Source organism: Dipodomys spectabilis, unplaced genomic scaffold (assembly GCF_019054845.1).
Source record: "Dipodomys spectabilis isolate Male_0828 unplaced genomic scaffold, ASM1905484v1 ptg000187l, whole genome shotgun sequence".
In the NCBI taxonomy this organism is placed as follows: domain Eukaryota; kingdom Metazoa; phylum Chordata; class Mammalia; order Rodentia; family Heteromyidae; genus Dipodomys; species Dipodomys spectabilis.
This window is the reverse complement of record NW_024870864.1, coordinates 3,481,005-3,503,067: the sequence shown is the minus strand read 5'-3', so window position 1 is coordinate 3,503,067 and position 22,063 is coordinate 3,481,005. Positions and strand designations below refer to the sequence as shown.

The following is a 22,063-nucleotide window of genomic DNA, read 5'->3' as shown; positions in this document are numbered from 1 at the left end:
TTGAAAAATGTCTTTTTAAAAGTGTTTAAACATTAAAATCTTCTATGCCTTTTTGGGCAGGACAGAACTTAGGTTTGAACTCAGAGCCTCACACTTACTTGACTTGTTTACTTAGCTGGTGCTATACCACTTGAGCCATGCACACCTTCAGCCTTACTTTTTGCTGATTATTTTGGAGTTAGTCTCTCAAAGACTTTTCTCCCTGGACTGACCTCAGCAATTTATTTATTTATTTATTTTGGGGTCAGGTCGTGGAGCCTGAACTCTGGGCCTGGGTGCTGTTCCTCAGCTCTTCAGCTCAAGGCTAGCGCTCTACCACTTGAGCCACAGCACCACTTCGGCTTTTTTCTTTTTGCTCATGTGGTGCTGAGGAATCCAACCCAGGGCCTCAGGCATGCAAGGCAAGCACTCTACCACTGAGCCACCTTCCCAGCCTTCCCTGGACTGACCTCAAACCTCCAAGCACTAGGATTACCAGTATGACCCACTGGTTGCACAGCTAAAATTTTAAGGCTTGCAAAGTGATTTACTATTTTGTAACCCTTTTTTTTTTCCTCCTTCATCTCTCCATTCTTCCTTTTCTCCTTCCCTCCCTTCCTTTACTTTTCTTCCTTTTTCAAGATGGTCGTCTAGTGTTAGAACTGCCTGTCTCAGACTCCCAAGTGTTAGGATTATAGGAAAGCACCACCATGACTGATATACAGTAACCATTTTACTTGTATATTTACTTGTATATTTACTTGTATATTCAGATTTTAAGAAAATCTGTAGGAATGAAAATATACAACAAACACATACCATTTACAATAGATTCACTTATTGTTGACACTTCACCACATATTCTTTACCATTTTTTTCATTCTCCCTGCCCCACACATGCATGCACTAATTATAGAATTTTATTTCATTTATAAGGGATAGCAGGTTGTAATTTCCTTTCCTTGGGATAACTTGGTTTGATTTTTGTTTTTTTTTTTTCCTTCTGTATTGTTTTTTGGATGAGTTTATGAAGGATTGGTATTCTCTAAAAGTTTGGTGGGAATTCATCAATGAAGCAGTGGATCCATGGACTATCTTTTTTTTTTTTTTTTTTTAATGCAAGTATTGCACACTGTCCCTTAGCCTTTTCAACCAAGCCTGGCCCACTACTACTTGAGCCACAGATCTACTTCTGGCTTTTTGGTGGCTAATTGGAAAGAAGAGTCTCTTGTACTTTTCTGCCTGGGCTAGTTTCAAACCTTGATCCTCGGCTCTTAGTCTCCTGAGTAGCTAGGATTAGAGGAGTGAGCCATACTTTGGTAAATCTTTTGTGGAAGCTTTGATTAGTAATTACATCTCATTACTTTTGTCCCAAGTTTTCCTGTTCATTCTTGGTTTAACTTTAATAGTTTGTCTCTATTTTACTTAGGCTATTTAACTTGCTAGTATATAGTTGTTCATCATGTTCTCTCACAATCATTTTTCTGTAAAGTTGGTAGGTCTATTTTGATTTTGTAAAGTTAGCAGTAATATCTTCTATTTTTTCTTTGCATTGTGTGTGGAGGAGGTGGATGTAGAGGGACATGATCTCACTTTATAAAGCTCAGGTTGACCTTGAATTTGCTATTTTCCTATCTTAGCCTTCCACGTGCTAAGATTACAAGAGATCACACTGCCATGCCTCAGAACATCCCTTTTTTCATTCGTAATTTTTTTTTCTTGGTTGGCATAGCTAAAGTTGCACTAATTTTGTTGATTTAAAAAAAAAAAAAAAACAACTTTTGGGCCAGGCGCCGGTGGCTCACAGTTGTAATCCTAGCTACTCAGGAGGCTGAGATCTGAGGATCGTGGTTCAAAGCCAGCCCAGGCAGGAAAGACCGTGAGACTCTTTATTTCCAATAAGCCACTAGAAAATCGGAAGTGGTGCTGTGGCTCAAGCGGTAGAGCGCTCGACTTGAGCTGAAGAGTACAGGGACAGCGCCCAAGTCCAGAGTTCAAGCCTCACGACCGACCAAAAAAAAGAAATGATAAAACAACTTTTGGTTTCATTTTCTCCTTTGTTTTCTGGTCTGCTTTCATTCTGAGGTTTCATTTTCTTCTGCTTGCAATGAGTTTATTTTGCTTTTATTTTTCTAGCTTCTTAAAATGGTATGTTAAGCTTTTAATTTTATTTTTCTTTCATGGGCATGTGTAGCTATTCTCTGGCATTGTTTTAACTGAATTCTATGTTATGATACTGTGTTTTTATTTCAGAATACTTATAATCTTTAGTTCTTATTTCTCAAGTTCCTTATGTTATTTTGAATTTCATTCCATTGTATTTGAAAAAAACACTTTGTAAGTTGTTCTACAAATGTCTGTTGGGTCTCATTCATCTTTAGCATTGAAGTTTCATTATTTCCTTACTGATCTTCCGCATATTTGTTCTACCTACTTTTGAGAGTGGAATATTGAATTCTCCAAATATTTTTGATAAACTTTAGATTTTTCATTCATTTCTGTCATTTTGCTGCTTCTTGTATTTTGGAGCTCTCTTGAAGGTGTATACACATTTGTAACGGTTAGGTCTTGTTGGATTGTTCTCTTTATCATTATAATTTTCTCTAGTTGCAATTTTTGTCTTAAAGTCTGCATTATCATATAATTGCTGTAGGATTACAACCAACATCTGTAGCAGTCTAGTTTGAATTAATACCTGCCTCTTTTCTGCCACCTGTTTTCTAGGACTCCTATTGTATAATATTGATGATGTCTCATAGTTTCTGAGGGCTAATTAATTTCTTTCCTGTTTCTCAAAGCAGATTATCTCAACTTGTTCTCATGTACATTGATTGTTTCTTCTGCTTGCTAAAATATGCTATGGCACCCCAGACTTGTAAAAAAATACTGGACTTTTAAGTCCAAAATTTCCTTTTTAAAATTTCTTCCTCTTTATTGATTAGTTTCTTTTTGGTGAGAAATTATTCTCATACTTTTCCTTTTGTTTCTTGCACATAATTTCCTTGAACATATTTCAGATAATTTGTTTGAAGTCTCTACTAAATCTTGTCCTTAGAGGCAATATTTGTCAATTAACTTTTTTTTTTCTGTGTATGGTCCATACGATTTTGTTCTTTTTCTTCCCCCTGCTTATAATTTTTTAAAATAATTTCCAGTTGATTAAAATGAAATTCATGATAAAAGTGTATAGGTACTTGAGGAATGATGAAGGAAATGGGCTCAGCACCCACACTAAACAAGCAATACTTCTAAACCTAATGATTATAGCAAAAAAATCTTCATATGAGAAATCTTGCTTTGTGTGATTTTCTGATTTTTTTTTTACACAACTACTGAATAATAAAAGCTCTAAAATCTTGGTTTTCCTTTTTTTTTTTTTAACCACATTCTAATTTCATATAAGCATTTTTTGTTGTTGTTGTTGGTCATGGTGCTTGAACACTGGACCTGGGTACTGCCCCTCAGCTCTTCAGCTCAAGGCGAGTGCACTACCACTTGAGCCACAGCGCCACTTTGGTTTTCTAGTAGTTTGTTGGAGATAAGAGTCTCACGGATTTTCCTGCCCAGGCTGGATTTGAACCGTGATCCTCAGATCTCCTGAGTAGCTAGGATTATAGGCATGAGCCACTGGCTCCCGGCCTCATATAAATATTTTATACAACAAAATCTTACAAGTGAACAACTGGACCTTAAAAAAAAGAAAAAGATGGCTATCTTACAGGGTGTAGAATATGCTGGGAACAAAAGGTAATGGGAAAATGGTTTCTGATTACTTCAATTATTTCCTTATTCTTGGACTCACTCCCTTTCATTCCTTTCCCAGCCCCAATCTACATAGTCTTTAAGATAAAATTAAAAAAGGTTGAATATTCTAAAATACTAAAAAGACTAAAAATTCATATAAAAAAAGAACACTCTAGTTAGGAAAGCTTGTTTCTTTACTTTTTTAAAACCTTTGTATTCATTGAGAACTGAGGATTTCCATTTCAGTTTATTGTACTTTTCTATTTTGATTCTTTGAATAATTACTATCTCTTTATTCATATTGTCCATTTAGTGAGACATCTTTGCTATACTTTGCATTCTCTGGACATGGTTTTCTTCAGTTTTCCTTTAATTCCTTTATTTAATATTGCTGATTGAAATTGTCTACTAAATTTGACATCTGGGCTTCCTCAAGGTAATTTCTTTTGAACACTTCTTTCTCTTTGTACTTTCTTGGTTTCTTTGCATGGCTCTCATGTTTTGTTTTTGTTGTTTTTCCAAAAACTGGATAATTAATATGTAATGTGGCAAATCTAGGAATCAGATTATTTCTTTTCCCAGGGTTTATTTTGTTTAGTGACTTCTCCGAATTTTTTGAAGTCTGTCATTTGAAGTACATGACTACTGCAGTCCCTGCTTGGCTAGCTTCATGGTCATCTAATAATTAAACAGATTTCCATAAAAACCTGAGCTAGCAATTCTCCTATCCTTTGCCAAGAGGTTTTGTTTGTATGAGCATGCACACATGTTGGTGTACATCTTCAGCACTCAGTTGCCTCTGCTGTCCAGTGTAACCTTGAGAGCTTAGGGCTTATTCTATGGTGTTTGCTTTTATAAGCATGGCATTACAGATAGCCAGAAAGATGTGAGAGGTTTTTAAAGCCTCTAGGGATATATTATTCCCAACTTTTTCTTTTAAACTTTTGAGTGGCATATTGTTTGATCTAGCTGTCATCCACTAACTACTATAGGCTGTGTCCAAATTTTTAAGTTTTGATTTTCAAGATCAACTTTTTTGGGAGAGGGTTTGAACTTGGGACTCACGCTTGTTAGGCAGGCACTCTTATCTATTTGAGCTATGGCTCCAGCAGTTTTTGACTTTCAAAGTTCTGAGGGTCAAGGCTTTTCATAGTACGAAAGCTCTGGTCTGTTCAAGATAGATTTCCAGGTGGGATCTAACAGAGAATTGCCATACAGATCAAATGGTTCTCTGTAAATGAAGCGTTTTGAAAGAGTGCCAAACTGTGGTGAACTGTCAGGCTAGTTTTCAATGTAGGGTTCTTGGTTGTAAAGCTGCTACAAAGCTAGAGAGAATAGAATGGGAAAAAACCAAGTTAAATTTCACAAATCTCACTGTTTTCATAAAGACTCAGATTTAACACTCATGAATTGCTATAAGATTTTAGTTAATTTCCAAAATTCTTAGAAAGCTTACTCTGTTCTTTTTTTTTTTTTTTGTCGTGGGGCTTGAACTCTGGGCCTGAGCCCTGTCCCTCAGCTCTTCAACTCAAGGCTAGTGCTCTACCACTTGAGCTACAGCGCCACTTCCAGTTTTCTGGTGATTTATTGGAGTTTTACGTACTTTCCTGCCTGGGCTGCCTTTGAACTGGGATCGTCAGATCTCAGCCTCCTGAGTAGCTAGGATTACAGGTGTGAGCCACCGGCGCCCAGCTTTATTCTGTTCTTTCTTATGGAAGGGAAAATGTTCAAAGCCTTTTGATACTGCTATTTATTGACAGTACTCTGTCGCTCTTGTTTTTCCCCCTTTCTATACTTTTTTTTTCCCCAGGGCTGAGGACCGAACCCAGGGCCTTGAACCCAGGGCCTTGTGCACGCCGGGCGGACGCCCTTTTCGCTGGGCTAAACCCCCAGCCCCTTCTATACTTTTTTTTTCAAGCCATTATCTTCTATTCTTGTTACTAGAATCAGTTTTTAATGATCAAATTAACTTTGGTATTGGCATGTAGATTCTGAGCTTATATTTCATAAATCTAATAAATATTACCCTGTTTGGAACTACTCTTATGAGAATATTTGTAACATGAACCAGTGAGCAGGTAGCAATAATTGCCAGTAGAAATAATTGCCAGGGGTTATCATTAGCTATTTATATAGTGATTAGTGTTTTTAATGCAAATTTTATGAAGATAAATCACATAATTTTCTCAGTGACATCTTCATTGTTAATATGTAGAAATATAGGATTTTGGGTCTTTGTAATATATTTTGTAACTTGTTAAAATTTTCTTACCCTTCCATTTTTAAAAAAATTGTGTCAGCAATTAGGTAGTCTGCAAATAGGGAAAATTTTATTTCTTTTTAAATATATATCATTTGTTTCTTTTTCATGCTTTATTATAGTGTATAAACTTCTGGTTTAATAAGAGAAATGAGAGCCACATCCTTGACATGTTGCTAGTTTTGGGACCTACACATTCATTTAAGTAAAAATGACTGATACATGCATGAAGGAATGGTCAACATCTCTGGCCATAAAGGAAATGCAAATCGGAACAACACTGAGATCCCATCTTACCTGGGTTAAAATGGCCATCATCAAGAATACAAATAACAACAGATGTTGGTGCAGATGTGGGAGAAAGGACCCTAATACATTGTTGATGGGAATGTAAACTTATTCAGTCACTCTGCTTCTAGTTCTTGTTTTCCTGTTTTAATTAGCTAGAAAGCTTCTGGAGCTTTTTGTCACTGTTTTGTGAGTGCTGTTCAGTTACTTCTTGTTAGCTATTATGTTGATTAATTTGTCTTCAGTAGGTGCTAAAAGATTTTTTTTAATCTGACATTTCACTTTATGTTAAAAGATTGGGGAAGGGAGAAGGATGAAATGGGATGAGGTGAGCAGAGCCTTTTATATTCACAGTCCAATTTTCTAAAGGGCTTATCTCTTTAGATACTCTTGAACATTCTATATGTATTCTATTAATAATTCTTTTGGAGCCATTAATTCCAATACTAGTTTTGAAATTCCATTATCAGCTAGGAGTAGGACTAGCTAGATAAGGTCATTTGCATCAATGAGAATAAATGCCAACATCATACCAGAGGAATAAAAAGTGAAACTTCCTGTATGCCTTCAGTGTTTATTGGATGTCCTCTATGGGATAGGTACTGGCAGGGGAGAGCAGAAGTGGAGTAGTTAGACATGGGTGGAAAAGAAACATAAGGAATAGATAACAGTAGTTTCCTTTTAAAAAAATCAAGATGTGCATAGGTCATCTGATTAGCAAAGTTCTTATTAATGCTTCTCTGTTCTTATTTTGTGTTGTGGCAAGGTCTCAGTGTGTAGCCCAAGCAGTCTCAAAACTCAGACTTCTGAGTGTTATTCTTATTTCTTTAAGTTCTAGTCATAGCTAGGTACACAGGATCAGAAAGTAAGCTAAAAGACCTGCAGAATTACTTTGTTAAATGCAACTCCTTTGCACACTAAAGCCTGAGCCTGAGCCCTGTCACTGAGATTCCTTTTCTTAAGGAACCATAGTGCCACTTTTGGATTTTTCTGAGTAGTTTATTGGAGGTAAGACTTAGTCTCATTGACTTCACTTCCCTGGGCTGGCTTTGAACCATGATCCTCAGATCTCAGCCTCCTGAGTAGGTAGGATTACAGATGTGAGCCACCATCACCCAGCTTATTTAAATTAATCTTAAAATAAAAAAAGATCTAAAGACAGGAATTGAATTCCATTTAAAGGCAAGTGGCATGTCATTATTTGTTATTTTTCAAAATAAACTTTATATGTTAGAACAATTTGAGATTTATTTTAATTGCAGATAGAGTTTTTGTTTACCCCTCACCCAGTTTTTCCTTACTAATATCTTCCTTTAGTATTGTGCAGTTTTTTAAATTAATGTACCAGTACCAACATATATGTTAATAGCAGAATTTCATACTTCAGATTTCTTTATTTTTAACCTAATGTTCTTTCTGTGCCAGGATTCTGTACATGTAAGATACCACATTTATAACTATGTCTCCTTAGGCAGCTTTTGTCTGTGATGATTTCTCAGACTGTCTCCATTTCTAATGACCTACAGTTTTAAGTAAGGAATTTAGTAGAATGTCCCTTAAATGGAAGATATTTATGTTTTGCTCGTGATTAAACTGGGACTACATTTTGGGGAGGATGAAAGAGTACTTCAACATTTTTGTTACATCATATCAAAGGTATATACTGTCAACATGACTCAAGAGTTGACCTTGATCTTGTAGTTGCCGTATTCTTTGTGAAAAAGTCACTAAATGTATCTTATATTTTAGGAATTGAGGAATTACTTTTTTTTGTCATTTGTAGGGCTTGAATTTAGCCTGGGTGCTGTCCCTGAGCTTTTCTGCTCAAGACTAGTGCTCTACACTTTGAGCCACAGTACTACTTCTGGTCGTTGATTTGGAGATAAGAATTTTGTGGATATTCCTGTTCCAGCAGGCTTTGAATCTCAATCCTCAGATTTCAACCTTCTGAATAGCTAGGATTAAAGGTGTGAGCCACCAGCACCAACACCTGGCAATTACTTTCTTGATAGCAGACTGCATACATAAATTATTTAGAGGTCTTCTTGGTGAATACTTATTTCTTTTCTTCAGTTTATTCAGTAACTTTCTTATGTTGGTATAGGCTCATAAGTGTTTAGTTTCTACTTCAGGTTATAATCCAATACTACTACATTTTGTTGCTCACATTGTTCTAGCTTTGGTCATTTGGACCTTCTTTCTATTGACTCCTACTTAGCATATTCTTTATATATATATGTATATATATTATTGTAAAGCCACTATATAGAGAGGTTACAGTTACATGAGTAAGATAATGGGTACACTTCCTATCAAGCATTGTTGCCCCCTCCTTTGTTTTCCCTCTCCTCCCCACTTCCCCAACTCCTCCCTCCCCGCCCCAAGTTGTAAAGTTCATTTTCAATATGGTGTCTTGTACATCTCATTGTTACAATGGGTCGACCTGTATCCTTATTTCAGCATTTTGTTATTTCCTTTCCCCTCCTCAAATTAGAAAAATGTGTATACAAAATGCAGGGTCCTGGAATCAAATATAGTGATAACAGGGCTTATACCATGGGGGAAGAACATACAAAAGAAACAAAAAAAAATCACATAGTACATTAAAAACAACAGCGACAAAGATAAAACCTCTTGTGTCCCTATCTTAGGGTTCATTTCCCTTGGCATCATCTTATATGGTCATATGTACATAGCTTTTGACCTTTTCTGCTTGTCTGGTAAGATTATCTTAGATGTATACAAGTTATTACAAATAAGGGAAACCCTGGGACCTATGTTTCTTTGGGTCTGACTTACTTCAATTAATATAATTTTTTCCAAGTCTTTCCATTTCCTAACAAATGGGGCAGTGTCATTCTTTCTGATGGAGGCATAAAATTCCATTGTGTGTGTGTGTGTGTGTGTGTGTGTGTGTGTGTGTGTGTGTGAACACCACATTTTCTTGATCCATTCATCTACTGAGGGCCATCTGGGTTGGTTCCATATCTTGGCTGTGGTAAATAATGCTGCGATACACATAGTAAACATAGTTGTGCTGGGAGCTTTAGTAAGGCCTTGTTTTGGTAAATGCCCAAAAGTGGGGTTGCTGGGTCATAGGGGAGCTCTATGTGGAGTCTTTTGAAGAACCTCCATGCTACTTTCTAAAGTGGTTGAGCAAGTTTACACTCCCACCAACAATTCAGTAGTATTCCCTTCTGTCCATATCCCACTAGCATCTGTTGTTATTAGAGTTCTTGATTATAGCCATTCTAACTGGGATGAGGTGGAATCTCAATGTTGTTTTGATTTGCATTTCAGTTACGGCTAGAGAAGTTGAGCATTTCTTCATGTGTCTATTGGCCATTCTTATTTCCTCTTCAGAGAAGTCTCTTTTTAAGTCTTTGGCCCACTTATTGGGCTAAAGACTTACTGTTTCTTTGAGGATTTGTTGTTGGGGGATTTAATTTTTTGAGTTCCAGGTATATTTTAGACATAAGACCCTTGTCGGTTGTATGGCTAGTGAAGATCTTCTCCCAATCTGTGGGCTTTCTGTTGATCTTGCTAGCTATGTCCTTTGCCATGCAGAAGCTCTGCAGTTTCATTCAGTCTCATTTGTCCAACCTTTCTTTGACTTGTTGTGTTTATTAAGATAATTTTGGCCTGTGTCCAGGAGATGTAGGGTTTCTCCTATTCCTTCCTGTAATGTTTTCAGGGTGTCTGCTTTTACTTCAAGGTCTTTGATACATTTGGAGTTGATTCTGGTGCAGGGTGATATATAAGGATCTAGCTTTAGTTTTCTACAGGTATTTAACCAATTTTGCCAGCACCATTTACTGAAAAGACTGTCTTCTATTCAATTTTCTTAGCCCCCTTATGAAAGATTAGGTGGCTATAAATCTGTGTGTTCATTTCTGGATCTTCAGTTCTATTTCATTGGTCCTGGGGTCTGTTCTTGTGCCAGTACCAAGCTGTTTTGATGACTGTGGCTTTGTAGTAGAGTTTGAAATTTGGCATTGATATTCCTCCAGCACTGTTCTTTTTGTTAAGGATTGTTTTTGCTATTTGGGATCTTTTATTGGTTCATATGAATTTTTGGGTTGCTTCTTCTATTTCCTTGAAGAATGAGGTGGGGATATTGATAGGTATTGCATTAAACTTGTAGATAGCCTTTGGCAGTATTGCCATTTTCACAATCATATTCTTAACAGACTTTTGGGGTATGCCTTTTTTTTTCTGGCATTATAAGATGCCCTGGTCCCAATCTTTGTATTCTTTGTTCCAGTTTTAGAATCAGCCACTTGTCTAGTTCCTTTCACTGAAGTATGGTCCTAGAATATAAGATCTGGGTGGTACATGTGCTCATTTCAACTGGAGTGTCACTGCTTTTAGGTGATACAGCAAGGAAATAAATGTAAATGTACTAACTATGTATATACACATATAAATATTTCTTCATATAATGTTCTGTATCTATATTTTGCCAAACTTGAGTTCATACTGATATCACCAAATTTAATCCATTATGACCTGAACCATTCTGGTCTCTTTCTGCTTCTCTAGAAACTCTTTTTCTGTCAGAGACCTGGATCCCATACCCTTCTATATATTTGGTTGTTCTTACTAATCTATCTGTCTGTCTGTCTGTCTGTCTGTCTGTCTGTCTGTCTGTCTATATTTGGTTGTTCATAATGTATTTGGTTGTTCATACCATCTATATATTTGGTTGTTCATATTAATACATAACATATATCCAATTTCTTTTGTCTTTTAATTTTCACACATTTCAGCAGTCTCCCTTTCCTGCTTTAGTCATACATTTGTATGAGTCAGTAATTACAGAATTACCTGTAGATTTGTATGTGGATTTTGTATGTAGATTGTACTGCACAACTATCTTAGCTTTATCTTTGTGGGAGGGGGGAAGAGGAGTTTTAGTTTTTGGTTTATTTTGGTATTTTTTGTTTTTTTTTCCCCAGGGGGCAGGGTTGTGGGAGAGTACTAAGATTTAAATTCAGTGTCTTTTGCATGTTAGGCAGGTATTTTACCACTGACTCAGGTCTCTGGCCCTTACCTATCTTGTCTTTTTATGGTTCTGTTTCTTGGGACAGAATAACTTCTTGCCATTTGCCTATCCATTTCCCTAGCGATCCCTTTAAACTATTGATTCCTGGTCATATCATTACCACAAAATAGATGATACAGAATTTTGATTTGGTGGAAAATAGTCCCCTAGTGATCTTTTCCATGCCTTTATGATCTTTTCAAATAATCTACCAGTGAAAATAAATCACTACATAGAGTCGAATATTTCTATTTTGTGATTTCTAATAGTACAGCAAAAATAGGTTGGCCAGGTTATTGAAATTACTTTGTTACATTAAATTAACTATATTATATAATTAAAATGTTATATTTATAACTTTTCAAATCTGCTAAAATTCTATACTATTCATATTTTCCTCTTTAACTGCACCATCAAGGAAGCAGTATGTTATTTGTTTTGGTTTAAAGATTGCACCCAAAGCTTCACTTCACACATGCTAAAAATATGAGTTCTCCCACTAAGACATTCCCCAACAAGCAATGTGTTTGTGTATATTTCTCTTTCTCAAGAGACAAAGAGAATATATTTATGTGTATTTCTTTTTCTCAAGAGAGAAAGTAGGTAAATGGGAAAGAGGAAGAGAGGGAGAAAATGAGAAGGAGTGGGTAATTTTTTTTAATTCCATGTAGTTCAGGTTGGCCTTGAATTGTTGATTCTCTTGCCTCCTGAGTACTAAGACTATACGAATATATCACTGTACCTGACTATGATGTATTTTAAAATATAAAATGGTCAAGGTGATGACAGGGGGGTTATAGTTACATAAGTAAGGTAATAAGTACATTTCTTGTCAAACTTTCCCTCCCTTCCAATCCTTCCCCACGAGTTGTACAAATTGTTTCTAACATATTGTCTTGTGTATATTGCTGTTGCATTGGTTCCCAACTTGTCCTTTGTCTTACCATTCTGTTGTTTCCCTTCCCTTCCTTAATTCAGATAAACATATATACAAAAAAGCATTATAAATGATATACCTCAAAAATATAAAATGGTATTAACTTTAAAGTAAAATGTTGTACTAAAATCAAACATGTTTCTGTCTGTCAGTGATAATCTCTTATCTTTGCTTCACAGCATTCATTCAATCGGAGAGCATAATAGAGGTCCTGCGTTTTGATGATGGAGGGCTACTACAGGTAATTTTCTTGTAAAGTTGAAGACATTTCAATGTTAAACCTTGAGTAATATCTTACTATATTTTATTTTAAAGTAACTGGTTTTTCTGAAATGCATTTTTTAAACTTTGTAGAGTTATTAATGATATACAAATCTCATTACGTGAATTACCTTTCAGATAAAAGATTTCTTAATAAAGAAAATTTATTGTATTAAAGCCTTATAAGAAGATTATTGGTCTAGGGGTGGAAGCGTATGGGCCTGTGGTTCTGAGGATGTAGAGATGAAGTCAAGTAGGAAGCCAGTGAAGAAAACACTAAATTCACATGTTGGTTCTCAAAATGTTTATCTGGAAGAGAACTCCTCTAGAATGTATAATAAGTTTTATAGATTTCACCTCTGTACTCTTTCCACTTGCAATCTTGTGCTCCATCTTTAAATATGTTAAGCATAAAATTAACAAGTATGATCTAATAGTATTTTGTCAGACTTAGTTTAGATAACAGCATGAAACTTACTTCAATCTTCTTAATTAAAAATTAAAAGAATTTAATAGCTGAAAGAGACAGTGAAAGCCATCTTCACTAACACTCTGATTGTTGGATAGGGTAGAGTGAGGATTGAAACATTGTGTTTTATACACACACACACACACACACACACATACACCCCCCCCCACATACATACATACATACATACATACATAGCCAGGCTGGCCTCAAACTAACAATCCTCCTCCTCTCTCAGTCTCTCAAATGTTGAGATTATAACTGTGTACCATGATATCTGGATCAACCCTCTGATTTTTATTGTTAGGTGTTTCCTCCTTTCTTTCAAACATTTATGATATATGGTTAACATTATTGATTACCAAGGATGACAGTATCTTGTAAATACTGTGCTGTCTGGTAACATAATATTTTATGACAATATTTTATTTTGTATCTAAGGGAAATCAAGGTTTAGGTTAGGGAAGTACCCAAAATCCCATGACTTTGTGGAATGGGATTTGCACTGTAATCATTGTGTTCTCACTCCAAGTACATTTGTTTCTTTTGTTGTTGTCGGTATTGTATTTTTTACTTAGTTGTGACTAAATGACTAATAATTCAAAAGAGATTTCCTACAGCTTATAATAAGGGCAAAAAAGTAAAAAAATAGATCAGGACAATATAGAAAATAGTTACTACTAAGGACCTAGAATGAGATTTCTGTTTGCATTTTAGTGTAAGTTCAGGTTTAGATTTTACATTCTAAGCCAAATAGTGGGGAGGAAAGGTGATGGGATTTCAAACTTTTTTTCTCTAGTAATGAAACTAGTTTGCCTTCTGGATGAAACTGCTTCTAAATTTTAAAATAACTGTATCATTCATATCTTTTATAAGAGATGTTCATAAACATAGCAGGCAGGAGTTACATGCTACCTACAGAAAGTTTCTACAAGGCATTTATACTTTAACCAAATAAAAATGAAATGTGACATAGTAAACTCAATATTTTTATAGCCTTCCTACTAGAAAATGACTGTAGTCTCCTTTTTTCCTAGTTCTCTAATCTGTTTCAAGGTGAGACCTGGAGAATCTATAGAATGAAGGTTTCACTCTCTTTATCCTGCAATTTCAGAATCTTGAGGGCAGGTAAATCAAGAGTGATATTTTGGAAAATTCCTTCTGTTTTTTTTGTTTTGTTTTGGGTTCTTTTGCCAGTCCCGGGGCTTGAACTCTGACCTGGGTGCTACCCCCGGGCTCCTTTTTGCTCAAGGCCAGCTTTAGAACAGGCTTTTTCTGTGATTAATTGGAGATAAGTCTTATGGACTTTCCTGCCTGGGCTTGCTTTGAGCCACTATCCTCCCATCTCAGCCTCCCGAGTAGCTGGGATTACAGCTGTGAGCCACCAGCGCCTGGCTGAAAATTCCCTAAGTATGGTTTGTTCTTTATGGATTGAGGGAGTGTCTTTGTCCTTTAAGAACAAGATAACTAGATTTTAAATTGGTAATCCACCAAGTCTATTTTGAAAATTCTGGAGTGTGACTCACATTTTTGCTGAAGTTTACCAGTCCCATCCAGAGGGAGTTGGCTATGGAAGAACATGTGTACGGGAATATGTTTTCCTTATGTTCTTTTTTTGGGGGGTCCAGTCGTGGGGCCTGAGCTCTGGGCCTGCGCGCTGTCCCTCAGCTCTTCAGCTCAAGGCTAGTGCGCTACCACTTGAGCCATAGCACCACTTCCGGCTTTTTTTTTTCTGCTTATGTGGTGCTGAGGAATTGAACCCAGGGCCTTATGCATGCAAGGCAAGCGCTCTACCACTGAGCCACCTTCCCAACCCCTTGCTTATGTTCTTTGGACCGTCTCAAATGCTTAGACTAGGGTTTGGTTGAGAGTTCAGAATTTTATGGCAAGAGTAGAGTTTTAGACTGAGGAAGTGTTGAAGGCAGGTGGTATCAGTTGGTTTATCTAAAACTGCTTAATATCTAATGTTGAAGTGCTACTTTAAGAGTATAGTATGGACCTCCAAAATAGCTGTATGTGAGAAGCATTATTTCATTGAATCAGTTGCTTATTTCAATATTAAAGGTTTTCCAGAAACAATAGTTTTTTTTTTTTTAATATAATGGTATTCTTTTTTAGCACAATTTATCAATGGATTTGACTATTTCTTAAGCAGTTCATGGTTTTATGTGGTATATTTAGAGTGGAAGAATGTAATGTAGCATTTCTCAGGAAGTTTTCTCAAGGCAGGAGAGAGTAAAAGCAACAACCTTCTCTTGGAGTTTTGAAAATACGAATTTTATCTAATGGTGTTCCTTGCCAGATCTTGAATTCATATTAACTTTGTGTAGCTTGGTTCATAGTAAATTTTTCTGATTTCAAGATTATTTGATTAGAAGCTAGTAAAAATCATCAGACTCTTAAAAAAGTGGCTAAAATATTATTCTTAGAGATAAATACAATTAGAGTTATAGAAATTAATTAATTTGAATAATATTTAGTTGCTAGAGCAGGAATGCAATACCAATAAGTCTCCACACCTAGTTTCAGGACTCTGTCCATAAAATGAAGCATGTGTGGTTTACTCAGATGCATCCATGGGTTATCATTTGTTAGGATTAGAAGTCATAATCTATTAGTGCTTCAGTCATTGTCATTCCTGGTTGGCTTATAGAATATATTTTTTAAAAAAGCCGAGTGCTGTAGCTACTCAGAATGCTGAGATCTGAGGATCATGGTTCAAAGCCAGCCTGGGCATGAAAGTCTGTGAGACTCTTATCTCAAATAAGCTACTCAGGAAACCGGAAGTGGCACTGTGGCTCAAGAGGTAGAGCACTTGCTTTGAGCTGAATTGCTGAGGGACAGCGCCCAGGCCCAGAGTTCAAGTCCAAAAAAAAGAATATATTAAAAAAATCAAATGATTCCTAAAATAGATAAGGATCCAGGGAAATCTGCATTTCAGGGATCTACAGTAAGATTTGCCATGACAGGATGCTTTGGGCAAATATTTTCTTAGCCATTATTCAGTCCTAACTGGTCAGAATGATTCCTTCCTGACCTGTTCTTTGTAAGATTATAAAATGGGATTTTATAAAATTTTAATTAAAAATTTCTACCATGAAGTGGAATTCTCTTACAAAAGATACTCTTATTTATAAGCATTTTCATTTATGAGCATTCATCTCTTTATAGAGAGATGCTTATAAACATTAAACTGCTTCTGAATCTAGCTTTCTACAAACAAATGGAGATGCATATAGGAAAAAAGGGTAGATAACTGTATTTTTGTCACTATCCTACCAGAGTAGTAAACAGAATTCTAAAATGTTGGAAACAAGCTCCATCATATTAATGAATGAAGATTACTTGTAATTTTGTCTTTAAAAACTATAGGAAAATATATTTTGTAAATTGAATTTTAACTACCTAAATTAAAGACTCTATATTGAGTCTTCTCTTAAAGAGTGTAAGAGAATCTAAAACTATGGTTAACTTATTATTTCTTTAAAGAGTTTATTGTAAAATATATTTACTATACAATTAATATATAAAATCTATTTTTTTTGTATAGCAAGTACCTATTGTAAGTAACACCTGGTTTAAATATTAAAGAAAGCCAGCACCTTCAGAAGCTCTTACTCAGCTTTTTCTCAGTATATGAGTCCAAAAGTTAGCCATTCCCTATATTTCATGATAATTTCCTTTTCCTATAGTATTACCATCTAAGCTTATACTTCTAAATACCATAGTTTCATCCATGGCTTAAATATATACAGTTCGTACTTAGTGGGGAGAAGAAGTCTTCTTTTCCTCCTTATTAATGTTTCTAAAATTCTCTGCCTAACTTACTCAGTTTCATTGCAGAATTGTACTGCATTGTATAGATATGCCCAATTTATGGGTCATTTCTGCTGCTTGTGGAATTTTGGTTGCTTCTAGTTTTAGGCTATTATGAATAATGCTGACTTTTGTTATCTCTTGGTGAATATGGACATTTCTTCTGAAGTAAGCTTCAATTACTGTGTAATAGAGTATGTATATCTTCCATTTTAATAGATAACACTGTAGTTTCCAGAGAGATGAGTTTGGCTTCTAATCCACTTCTAATCCAAGTGTTCCTCTTTTACCACTTTAAAGGGCAAAGATTTGTTTACTGTATTTTACATTATGCATGTTGCCTGCCTCTGTTTTTTATTCCATTTTTTAGTTATATTTTGGGTACCAATGTGGTTTGGACTCAGTGGTTTCAGTTTTACTCTGGTTGTTTTTGAAATAAAGTCTCACTTTCTGTGTAAGCCAGCTTAGACTGTGATCCTTCTATTGTCACTACTCATGTTGCTAAGATGATAGCTGAATGCCACCACACCACCCAGCTTCGTTTCTGTTGAGCTAATGTTTCTTGAACTTTTTTGCCCAGACTAACCTGGAACTAAGATCTTTTCAATTTCAGCCTCCTGAGAAGTTACAAGCAGTGAGCTGCTAGTGCCTAGCTATACAAGTTTTTTTGCTTTGCTTTGTTTTTAATAAAACTTAGATACAAGCTCTTTTTAGAACCTTGAACTTCCACCAACATAAAAGATTAATTCTGTTACATAGTAGTTAAATGTATAATAAATATATTCCTTATTTTGATAGGTTGCTTTCTCCAAATTTGCAGTGCTGGGGGGCCTTTCACGTATTAGTCAAACTTTCTATCACTAAACATCCCCTGCTCAGGATTGCCCCCTTTGACTTCATAATAGTGACTTCCAATGAACAAAGATTCTTTATTTTCATGAAATTGAGTTTGTTGGTCTCTTCATTATGTTTAATACATTTTATACTTTATTAGAGAAAATTTTCCTGTTCTGAGATTATAGAACTCTTCTCTGTTAGGATCTTCTTAAACCTGGAATTTATTGTTCTACGTTTCACAATTACAGCTGTTACAGCTATAATTTCAAGTAGAGATCATTTTTATTGTTCATTTGAGCTTAAGTTTTCTTTCCTTCATATTCAGTTATTCTAGTTATCTTGTACTGGCTATTTCCCAGTCTCTTCTTTTCCTAGTGTTCTTAGAGACAGCTTATCATAAACCAATTATATATTTGTGCCTGTTTCTAGGCTCTTTTTTTTTCTTGGTTTATCTGTCTTAATTTGAATACCACACTGATGAGAAGTTTAATTTTAAAGTTTTAGTATTTTGGTAGAACATTCCTCTCACTTTGTTGTTGTTCTTCAATAATGTCTTATGTATCCTTACCTTTTTAAAATTAGCTTTATATACCCCCCCTTGGAGGTTTGTTGTTTTTTTTTAGGATCGCACTGTATCTGAAGATTATTTTGGAGAGAACTAGAAGTCTTTATTTGTGTAACTAAATGAATATATACTATGTAGCACAATAATAATAATAGGCCAGGAGCCAATGGCACATGACTGTAATACTACTTACTCAGGAGGCTAGGCTCTGAAGATTGTGGTTCAAAGTCAGCCTTGTCAGAAAAAACCATAAGATTCCTATCTCTAATTAAACACTAAAAAGCCCGCTCAAGTGGTACTAGCCTTGAGCAAAAAGGCTCTGGGAAAGTTCCCAGTTCAAGCCCCAAGACCAGTACAGTAATGATAATATCTTCACATATAATAATATGTAGAGCATTCTAACACTACAAAGGTCTAGATGAGAAATTTGTCCTCTTCTACCTTAATTTCTTGGGTGTCTCAATGTTGGCCCAATTTTTCGGCGAAGTCATGAAAAATCTAAACCACATGGAGAGACCACACAAAACTTTGGTCAGTGGACCCAGCTGAGCCCACAGATGATAGCCAGTATCACTCTCCCCTCATGTGATTGATTGAGCTGTATGGGGCAACCAGTACATTTGAAGCTTCAGACAACTCCAGCTTGAATCACAGAAAAGCTATCAAGTGAGAAACATTTTGGCTTGTACAGAGGCCTAGAAGTAGTCATCTTTTGTTTTAAATGAAGTACTTCTATTATAAAGAAACATTTTAGAAATTTTTAGAACATTTAGAAAATATGAGGGAGGGAAGCAATTATATTATTCAGTATTGCTATCTACCAGGCCTTCCTCTAGGTTATTTTTTTCTCCCATGGTGATGTGGATTGAACCCCGGCAGGGCCTGGTGAATGCTATGGCATGTAAGTGTTCTACCACTGAACTATACCCCTAGCTCTTCTAAATTCTTAAGTACATTAGGTATATGAACATATTTTGCTTCACAGATTGAAGTATAAAGACTTTTAAGTATCCAAATAAGTGACTAGTAAATGATAAAACTGTAATTCAAGACAAAGCATGTAACTCTAAATCCTAAGTTATTAACCACTGTGCTTTACATTAGGGTCAGGAGGAATTAATTCCTGTATCCCACTAACCAAATATAATACAAGTTAATTCTTTGATTAATTTCCTATTGGTGATCTTTGCAAGCACAGTTTTTTATTGTATATAAGCAGTTTTAAAACAAACATAAAACACAATTTTATCCGAAACTACCACTTCTTATAAAGTAGATTACCAATGGCTGGAGTAGAGAAATGCATGGAACACTATAAGTTCTTTATCAGAGGCTATTATCTGTGTAGCTCTTTACAGTTCAAAGAATGGTGCTTTACACAAGATTTTTCCCAAAGTTATTTGGTTAGGGAAGATAGGGCTTATATGAACACAAGATTGTTTTCTGTTTGTTTTAATGTCTGAATCTTCTTAAAACTTATCTTTTCCCTATTTCATCACTATTTTGATACTACTTCCTCTATATTATTTCCTGCCCTGTATTATGAAATTAATAATTTAAAAAATTAAGTAGCTCACTTAGCTTACTTGAACAGCCTTTCTGCCAAGATAGCACATACTTGTAATCTCAATAGTTGGGAACCAGAAGAAAGATTACTAGTTTGAGACCACAGCCTGGCTACTCGGTGAGTTCTAGACCACTCACTAAGGCCTCATCACAATTTTTTTTTTAAAAAGGAGAGAGGAACAAAGAACAGTTTTTTAAAGTTTCAAAATAGAACCAAGGATTATAGCATATGCAGTAATGCTAGTTACTTAGAAGGCTGAGATCTCGAAGCTGGAAATCCAAAGCCAGCCTGGCAGAAAAGTCTTGAGACTATCCCCAATTAACCAGCTTTTCATTAATTAGGCTGGAGGCGTGTCTCAAGTGACAGAGTACTGGCAAGTGTGTGCTCCAGAATTCAAACCCTAGTCTCACCAAATAAATTAATTGTTAAAATTAAAGTAGCATTAAGTATATATAGATAAACTTCATTTTACACAAAAACTTAATTCAGAATGGGTCAAAGACTTGAAGTAAAACAAAACTGTAGTAAAACTTCTAGAGAAAATCTTCAGAATGCAAGACAAGACAACGAATTCAAATATTATTGAATTTAAAACTTGTTTCACAAAAGACTACTTGAAGATGGTATAAGGATAGAATACAGGTTGGAGTAAAAAAAAAACAAACCTGTAAGCTATTTATATGATAGAGGACCTAGTTTCTAGAATATATAACACATATTTCACTGAAGAGAATATGTAAGTGTTTAAAATAACGTAAAAAATTGTCCAGCCTTATTAGCAATCAGAAAAAGTGTAAATTAAACCCCCACATATACAAAATAGAGTCAGTATCAGATACTGGGATGAATGCTAGGAGCATACTAGTAGCACTGGAAAAGTTTAGGAGATTCTTAGAAAATTAAACATGCATTTACAGTATGGCCCAAAAATTGTAATCACAAGTAGTCTTCCAGAAAAATGAAAAACTATGTTTTCCCTAAGACCAATAAATAAGGTTTACAGAAGCTCTATTTGCAATAGGTCAGAACTAGAAACAACCCATATAATTTTCAATAGATGAATGGATAAACTGTGTTACATCCATACTGTGGAATACTACTTAGTAATAAAAAGGAATTAATTATTGATATAACAACCCGGATGAATTTCTAGAAAAGTAGATTGAATAAAAAGAGCCAGCCTCAAAAGATTATATATGAGTGATGACATAACAGTTTTAAAGTTGCAAAACTTCACACGAGTGCCTGGGCATTGGTTGCCAGGGCTTGGGGACATGAGAAGTTGGAAAGTAGATATTCCTATAGAAGGCTGGTATACTAGGTACTGGAGATGCTTAAGCTCTTCTGTGTCTTGACTGTGGTTATTGACACATGAACATACACAGGTGAGAAAACTATGTAGAACTAATACCTGCACAAACATACAATCGAGTACAAGTAAAATGAGGGCAATTTGATTAAGATAAGTGGATTGTATCAGTGTCAGCATTCTCATTGTGATATTGTGTCATAGTTTTTGCAGATGTTACATTGGGGGAAAATGTTTCTGTGATGTTTCTTAAAACTACATATGAGCCTACAGTTTTCTCAGTAAAGTTAATATTAAAAAGATACATACCCGGGCAAGTACAGAAAGCCAAAATTTTTAGAAAAGTCTGACAATACTCCTTTTGTGAGCTAAAAATTTCTTAAACCTACCTCATAGATCTTACCTGCTTTCTTTTTTTTTCCTTTTGTGCATTTTTAATTGTTATTATAAAGGTAATGTATGGAGAGGTTACAATTACAGAAGTCAGATAAAAAGTATAGTACATTTCTTTTTGAACAATGTCACCCCTTCCCTTGCTCTCTCCCAGTTTTTCCCTCTCATTCCTAACCACAAGTTGTTTGTTTTCAACATAGTGTCTAGTGAGTACCACAGCTACATTTTTTCATCCTTTGTTCCATCATTTCTGTGTGCTTCCTTACCCTCCCAAAGACAAATGAAAGAAAATCAAGACAAAAGGAAAAGAAAACGAAAACAGCAACAAAGAAAAAAAAAACCTCATTTCCATTTCTTGAAGCACGCCATGTTCATTGCAGAATTATTTACCATAGACAAGAAAAATCAGCCCAGATGCCCCTTAGTCGATGAATGGATCAAGAAAATGTGGTATATACATACACAATAGAATACTGCTCATCCTTCAGAAAGAATAATATTGTACCAGAAAAAATTATATTGAGCAAAGTAAGACAGACCCAGAGAAACATAGAATTCATTTGTGGTAGCTAGAATGTGCCTATAAATCTATAC

General features: G+C 35.4%; 1 protein-coding gene across 2 annotated transcripts in view; it reads left to right on the top strand.

The window, feature by feature from the left end:
* The window catches only part of Tmem131 (transmembrane protein 131), a 187,238-nt gene that overhangs the window by 39,030 nt on the left and 126,145 nt on the right, over nucleotides 1-22,063 (top strand). For both annotated transcript variants that reach the window (XM_042695339.1, XM_042695338.1), the window contains exon 2: nucleotides 12,432-12,493. In XM_042695339.1, the coding sequence (XP_042551273.1) occupies nucleotides 12,432-12,493 (62 nt within the window). The remainder of the gene's footprint in view (nucleotides 1-12,431; nucleotides 12,494-22,063) is intronic.